The 7,496-nt window shown below is 32.5% G+C and overlaps 2 protein-coding genes across 2 annotated transcripts; both read right to left on the bottom strand.

Moving 5' to 3' along the window:
* Positions 1–1,010: 1,010 nt before the first annotated feature.
* Positions 1,011–2,759, bottom strand: LOC126656941 (uncharacterized). The gene is made up of 4 exons (XM_050351565.2): positions 2,619–2,759; positions 2,205–2,513; positions 2,025–2,112; positions 1,011–1,952 (listed from the first exon to the last, which is right to left on the bottom strand). The coding sequence occupies exons 1-4, from the start codon at positions 2,729–2,731 to the stop codon at positions 1,176–1,178; spliced, it is 1,287 nt and encodes a 428-aa protein (XP_050207522.1). The 5' UTR covers positions 2,732–2,759; the 3' UTR covers positions 1,011–1,175.
* Positions 2,759–5,682, bottom strand: LOC126656940 (uncharacterized). The gene is made up of 2 exons (XM_056106463.1): positions 4,949–5,682; positions 2,759–4,869 (listed from the first exon to the last, which is right to left on the bottom strand). Exons 1-2 carry the CDS (start codon positions 4,950–4,952, stop codon positions 2,765–2,767), a joined length of 2,109 nt encoding a protein of 702 aa, XP_055962438.1. The 5' UTR covers positions 4,953–5,682; the 3' UTR covers positions 2,759–2,764.
* Positions 5,683–7,496: the final 1,814 nt, after the last annotated feature.

Genomic DNA, 7,496 nt, shown 5'->3' with positions numbered 1-7,496 from the left:
TGAATTTCAAGGAACGATGCATCTATATCTACAATTCGTTGAGGTCGGCGCAAAATGACAGATCAGCAACTGAATATGTTACTTCCTACAGTGTGTTACTTCCACTATTCCTTCAAGCTACCAATTTTTATGATTCTCGAGATGACATCGATACTACTGCCGGTGCTTATGAGGGAAAGAGAATAACTGATCCGTTCAGAATAGAGATTGTGGAAAACATGCCTATCCAAAATGATGTGTAAGTCTATAATTTGTTTTTAACTTTAGTTGGTTGGGTTATATTAAAGAGTTATGGTGACAGAATAGGAACCTAATGTCAACCTTGTTTCTTATGTTTTTTTTATTTTTTTCTCACTTTTCGTAGTGATTGTGGAGTTCATATGTTTTCCGCTGCTGAGTTCTTTGTTGATGGGAAAGTTATGGGGCATGATTATGATGTCAAAGAACACCGTGCTCGTTACGCTTCGTCATTATATTTGTATGCTCGTTGGAAGGAAAGCTCTTCTTGTGTTAGTGAAGATGAGGGTCCTCTAAAACTCAAGAGAACATCTGCCTAGGGAGTGAAGAGGAAGCTAATTTATGGAGGTTCAAGATGAAGAATGTTATTGATTTTTGTTTGTAAAGAAAGTCTCCTTTTTGTCACACTTTTATTTTGCTTGGAGGACATAAATGTCCATTTATTTCTTATTTGAAGTCTATTTTAGAGTATTTGTAAAAACAGGTAGTTACAATATGTGTAGTGTTTTTGCAAATTTCCGCAAAATTGTGAATTGTCAATAGTTATATTAAAAGGCAGGAGTTCAATTCTATTTTTTTGTTCTGTTCTATAGTAGAAGTACAAAATTGAGAAAAAATAATTGGTATTACACCAAACCTTAAAATCAAACTAAACCAAAGGAATGAATTGAATGTTTGGCTGATATCTCATATATAATTCCATACGTTCAAACTCGATGTGTGTCTAATATCTCGACGAGTTTTCATCAACACATCGAGTTTCTGCTATCCAGTTTTCCACAAATTTCATGTTGGGCTGCATAACTACTGCCATAAAACACCAAAATTCTACAATCTACATTCAAGGCAATATAAAAAAGCATCTCTCAGTAAAATTCATACTTTCAAACAAGCTACAAGAATCCAAAAAGAGTTCAATAAGCGGTAAATTTCAGTCACTAATCATCGTCTTCGTCTTCATTGTCACTGTCATTTGAGTCTTCTAGTACATCAGTGTCGGTATCATCATAATTGATCGTAGTATCATCCTCCTCATCGCTAGAATAAATCGGGTTTGAGTTTTGACCTTGAAACATTTGACCAACATCAACTTCATCCGGTAATACATCTATAGGATGCAAGAGTTCCAAATTTTCACCACCATTTTGATCGACTTCATGACTATTATCTGCCTCGTATTGCTGATAGGGCTCATCATTCAATATTGAATCTTCATTGCACACTTTTTCCTTTTCTGGCACATCAAATATATTCCTGTGAAATGATTTTTGCACAATTTTCCAATGACCTCCATTTTTCATATCGCTGACATAAAAAACCTGTTGTACTTGAGAACTCAACACGAAAGAATCACCTGTATACCATTTACGGCTCACATTAACAGAAACTAAGTTGCCATCTGTTTTAATTCCATTTTTATCGCCAACATCCCACCAATCACATTTAAACAAGAAAACATGATTCCCATTAACATATTGGAGGTCAATGATATCTGTTAGCACACCATAAAACTCGATTTCTTTCGACTTATGCTCTCCCGTAACTGAAACTCCATTATTTTGAGTCCGACGAAAATTATCACGCTCAACTGTGTGAAACCTAACTCCATTGACAATTATCCCACTGTACCTAGCAATTCGTATATCAGGACCTAATCCCAACGCATATATATGATCTGTTGCTGCAACCAAACCAGTAGCACGTAAGCGTCCAACCTGAAAAATAAGTTTAATGGTGAAATTAGAGGCATAATTCAATATTTAGTACTTTTATAGCATCATACTTACACACTCCTTGAACCAACTGGCAAATCCTGCCTGGTGTCTTTTTTGCACATCTATAACACTTTCCTTTTGTAATTCCTCAATGTGAATCCTGCACAACGTTTATAAAATTAGATAAAAAGTGTAAAATAAAGCTATTTTGAAACTCTAAAGTCTTTGTTTTTTCAAAATAAAATAACTTACTTAAGATATTCATCAACATCCTCACAATTGTTAAGCACATACCACTGCAATTTTTCAAAATCACAATGGGATAACGTTTTATATTCTGTAGCTCCTAAAGGTCTTGCATTGTTTGAAAATATGGAAAATCCATTTTCCACTCCTATTTGCACAGGAAAATTATTTCTCTCAACGCGATTATATATTGTCTCAACACCATGAAAATACAGTGAACAAAAGTTCAAACATTCTTTAGTGATATACGCTTCAGCAATTGAACCCTCCGGTCGAGCTAAGTTACGTACATAATTTTTCAAAGTACGTAAGAACCTGCACAACAAATTTGTTGTAAATGTGAATAAACCATATAGATATATAAAAATTAGTTAAAACTGCAGCAAGAAAACTAAAAATAAAATTTCCTTATCAACTAACCTCTCAATAAAGTACATCCACCTATAGTGAACAGGGCCTCCTAATTCTACTTCACGTGGCAGATGAATTGCCAAATGCATCATTACCACGAAAAAAGATGGAGGATATATCATCTCAAGTTTACATATTATCAAAATGATATCGCTCTACAACTTTTTAACTGTAGATCTTTTTAAAGTCTTCGAACAAAGCTCCTTAAAGAAAGAGCTCAACTCTGATAATGCAGTGTAAACCTCACTACGCAAAGACCCACAAATTGATGCTGGAAGTAACCGTTGCAAGAATATATGATAATCATGGCTTTTCATCCCCATAACTTTGCAGTCCTGAACACTTACACATCGAGAAAGATTGGAAGCATATCCGTCTGGCAACCGGATTGACTGCAACCATTCGCAAAACTTTCTCCTTTCAGGCTTCGGTAATGTATAACAAGCAAGTGGCATAAAAAATTTATTTCCCTTTTGCTGTAAATGTAACTCTTTTCTTATACCCATTGCTTCTAAATCCATTCGAGCCTTAATGTTATCCTTAGATTTTCCATCAATATTCATCAACGTACCCAATATATTTTCACATATATTCTTCTCAATATGCATTACATCTAAATTATGACGTAATTTTAATGTTTTCCAGTAAGGCAATTCAAAGAATATACTTCTCTTTGTCCAATTGAGCTCTTCAGGACCACGTGCACGCTTTTTTTGGTTAGGTGTCTTCCCAAAAACAAGGCTTTTTGGAAGCAAATCTAATTGCCTTAGAACTTCATCTCCTGACAACTCTTCAGGCTTTGACCCGTGCTCTGGTTTGCCATTAAATTTTCTGCTTTTTCTCCAAGAATGTTGGGCATGTAAATATCTCCGATGACCCATGTAACATTGCTTCACTCCATTTTTTAATGTTAGCGAACACGTCCACTTATTACACACAGGACATGCCAATTTTCCTTTTGTGCTCCATCCAGATAACATTCCATATGCTGGAAAGTCATTTATTGTCCATAATAATGCAGCATGTAATTGAAAATTCTTACCGCTATATGCATCATATGTTGTCACACCGGTCTCCCATAACTCTTTTAACTCATCAATTAATGGCCTTAAATATACATCGATATTATTTCCGGGAGATTCCTTACCAGGAATAAGCAAAGATAACATCAAAAAATTCTCCTTCATGCATTTCCATGGTGGTAAGTTATATGGCGTCACAATCACCGGCCACATGCTATAACTCGTGCTCATATTTCCAAAAGGGTTAAATCCATCACTAGCAAGCCCAAGTCGCACGTTACGAGCATCTTTGCCAAACCAAGCATATTTCTGGTCAAAATCTTTCCATTCCGTAGCATCAGCTGGATGTCTAATCGTATCATCATCTACACGTTTCTCCTTATGCCACCTCATATTTTCACCAATATCTTTAGACATAAATAACCTCTGAAGTCTAGGTACTAAAGGGAAGTGTCTAAGAATTTTTTGAGCAACCTTCTTGCGTTTTCCGAAACCTAATTTCCATCTAGGGGCCTTACAAGTTGGACACGTGTCAACATTTTCATTTTCCTTCCAAAATAGCACACAATCATTTACACAAGCATCAATAGTTACGTAACCGAGTCCTAAATCACGCATCAATTTTTTAACCTCATAACTTGAGCTTGGAAGGGTTTCTCCTCTCGGGAGTGCATCCTTGAACAACTCCAAATTCGAAAAAAATGACTTATTACTAGAATTTGTGAGTGCTTTGATATTAATCATCTTAAGAAGAAAAGAGAGCTTTGAATATTTTTGACTTCCAGGATATAGTTCACAATGAGAATCATTCCACAATTTAGCAAATTTTGCTACTTCTCCTTCTAGCATGTTATTATCTTGATTGGGAAGTCTGTCTTCCATGTCGGTGTCCATAAAAGTTGCATTACACATATCATCTAACATTTCTGAAACATCATTTCCACTATCCTCCAATTCATTGTCCGAATTAATAGAGCCATCTAAACTATCACGAGGTTGAGAAGTCTCACCATGGTGCACCCAGTTTGTGTAGTTTTCACTAATTCCATATTGATATAGATCCATTTTTACTTCTTGCAATGGCTTCAAATAAATATTGATGCAGTTCTTGCATGGACATCGAACTCTGCCATTTGAATCAGTAAAGTCTTTTGCAACATTCAGAAAATTTTTGACCCCTTGAATATAACATGAACTAAATCGGTACGACGTCATCCAACTTTTGTCTGATGGCGTCCCTTTCATACCAAAATAATATATTAGGCAACATCAATATTTGGTACAAATCTATCAATTGAAAATATAATTAAAACTTACCCATTACAAATCAGATACCGTTAGCTATTTTAAAAATATATCCAATTTCTTTCCCTGAACTACCTGCAGTTCTAAAACAAGGCTAACATTTGGTTAGTGTTACTGTTAAAACATACTCGAGGTCAGCCTATATAGTCGACGAATTTTTAAACTTAACTCGAGTTTATACGTCGTTTGCAATGTTAAACTCGATGTCATGCTTAATATTCGACGAGTTACATCCTTAACTCGACTTTTTTATCTCTGTCAAAGCACAAACTTGATGTAAGTCTTAATACTCGACGAAATGGAAGCAAAACCTCGAGTTCTTGATTTTACTGAGCTAATAAACTCGAGAATAGGTGATAAGTCGTCGAGTTTTAAGCCCGACCTCGAGTTTGTACGAATCAGTTAAAAAATTAAATTATCAATTGAACAAATAAGCAATTTGAATGTGAAATTCATCCTACATTAATCAATTTAGTCTCTTTTCATAAGTTAAAAAATACCTGGACAAATAAGCATCAACAAACACAAATCAATGAAAGTGCGGCGGCGTGAGAAGCGTACAAACGTATGGAATTGATGCGGTAGTGTGGTGTCAATATTCAGCAAAAAAAGTTTTTCCCTAATGAAGAGTGCTTCGATTAACCTAATTTGGATATTTGAATCTTAATTGTCATATACCTTTTTTTATCAAAATAAAATATAATTTCATAACCCATTTAAACCTGTTATCATATTTTTTTTTTCAATTCCATGGTGACAAAACATTTATTAATCACAATATCATTTAATTTCGCTTAATTGCTGAAAAATAAAATTATTCACAATATTTTTACATATTATGATAAAATTTATTTTATCATAATAACTGTATTTTTAATATACAGTGACAAAACAGTTTTTGTCAAAACCCATTGTCACAACAAACACAATTAATTGCTATAGTGACAAAAATATTTGACACAATATTTAATTATCACAACATTATATAAGTTTAATTAATTGCTGAAAAATAAATTCGTTACTAAAGTCTTTAAATATTATGCTAAAATTTATTTTTTCATTATAACTGTATATATTTTCTATTTTACCATTTATTTTCTGCAATTAGTTTTTCTTTCTCTATTTTGTGTGTATTTTGTGTTTCATAAGGTTGACATATGGTCAATAAACGGTTTATTTACGGTTATTATAACTATAGTTTAAAATACAGGCACAAAACATTTGTTTTGGCAAATTACTTTGTCACAACAATATATTTACTTTTTTATATAGTGACAAATAAATATGACACAATAAATATTATAACTGTCTTTTTAAAATATCGGAACCAAACATTTGTTTTGGCAAAATATTTTGTCAGAAAAAAAAATTTACTTTTTTTATTGACAAATAAATTTGACACAATAAACAGTAGTGGAAAGAGTTTATGTTTGTGTTTTATAAGGTTGACATACGGTTGACATCAGGTCCATATGCAGTCGTTATAACTGTAGGTTTAAAATACGAAAACAAAACATTTGTTTTGGCAAAATACATTGTCACAAAGACATATTTACTTTTTTATAAGTGACGACAAAATTTGACACAATAATAATTTATTACAATATCTTTTATTGGCAAAATACTTTGTCACAACAAACGTAATTAAATTTTATAGTGACAAAATATATCTAATTGCTGCAAAATAAAATTTGTCACAACTTTTTTAAATATTATGATAAGAATAATTTTGTCATAATAAAAATATTTTAAATTACGGCGACAAAACATGTTTTTGTCAAAATAGTTAGTCACAACAAACATAATTATTTTTTATAGTGACAAAAATGGTTGACACAATATGTATTTGTCGCAATATCATTTCATTGAACTCTCATTGTGACAAAATAATTTTTTTTGTCACAACTAACCTATTTATTATGACAAAATATAGTTTGTCACATATTTTTTTGTCACAAGAAGCCAAATTTTTTGTAGTGCGTTTCAAAATGTTTGGCTTAAATTGCTAAAAATGTAAAAAGTTTGGATTTGTGAACGTTTGCAAACGTTTGGCTTAAATCGCTATAAAGGAGAAACGTTTGGATTTGTTTCGTAACGTTTGTAAACGTTTAGCTTAAATCTCTAAAAATGTGAAACATTTGGATGTGTTTCATAACGTTTTTATCGTTTGAATTGGTTTCGTAACATTTTAAAGGTTTGGCTTAAATTACTAAAAAGGTGAAACGTTTGGATTTGTTTCGAAATATTATAAACATTTATTTTAGTTCACTAAAAAGGTGAAACGCTAGGATTTGTTTTGTAACATCTTAAAATTTGGCTGAAATCGCTAAAAAGGTGAAACGTAAGGATTTGTTTCGTAACATTTTAAACATTTGGATTAAATCGCTAAAAAGGTGAAATGTGAGGATTTGTTTCATAACGTTTTAAATGTTTGATTTGTTTTTTAACATATAAACGTTTCGCTTAAATCGATAAAAAGGTGAAATGTTTGTATTTGTTTCGTAACGTTTTAATTTTGTAACGTTTTAAACGTTCGTTAAAAAGGTGAAATGTTTGGATT

This window comes from Mercurialis annua, linkage group LG7 (assembly GCF_937616625.2).
Source record: "Mercurialis annua linkage group LG7, ddMerAnnu1.2, whole genome shotgun sequence".
NCBI lineage: Eukaryota > Viridiplantae > Streptophyta > Magnoliopsida > Malpighiales > Euphorbiaceae > Mercurialis > Mercurialis annua.
Note: the sequence above shows the minus strand (reverse complement) of the source record. Positions and strands in the feature narration are given on the sequence as shown.

Bases quoted from the DNA above. Each gene is read 5' to 3' on its own strand.
- LOC126656941 (XM_050351565.2), bottom strand. From the start codon at position 2,731: ATGATATATCCTCCATCTTTTTTCGTGGTAATGATGCATTTGGCAATT. The intron at 2,113-2,204 runs GTAAGTTATTTT...AACGTTGTGCAG, and splicing joins GATGTTGATGAATATCTTAA to GATTCACATTGAGGAATTAC. The intron at 1,953-2,024 runs GTAAGTATGATG...CTTATTTTTCAG, and splicing joins CCAGTTGGTTCAAGGAGTGT to GTTGGACGCTTACGTGCTAC.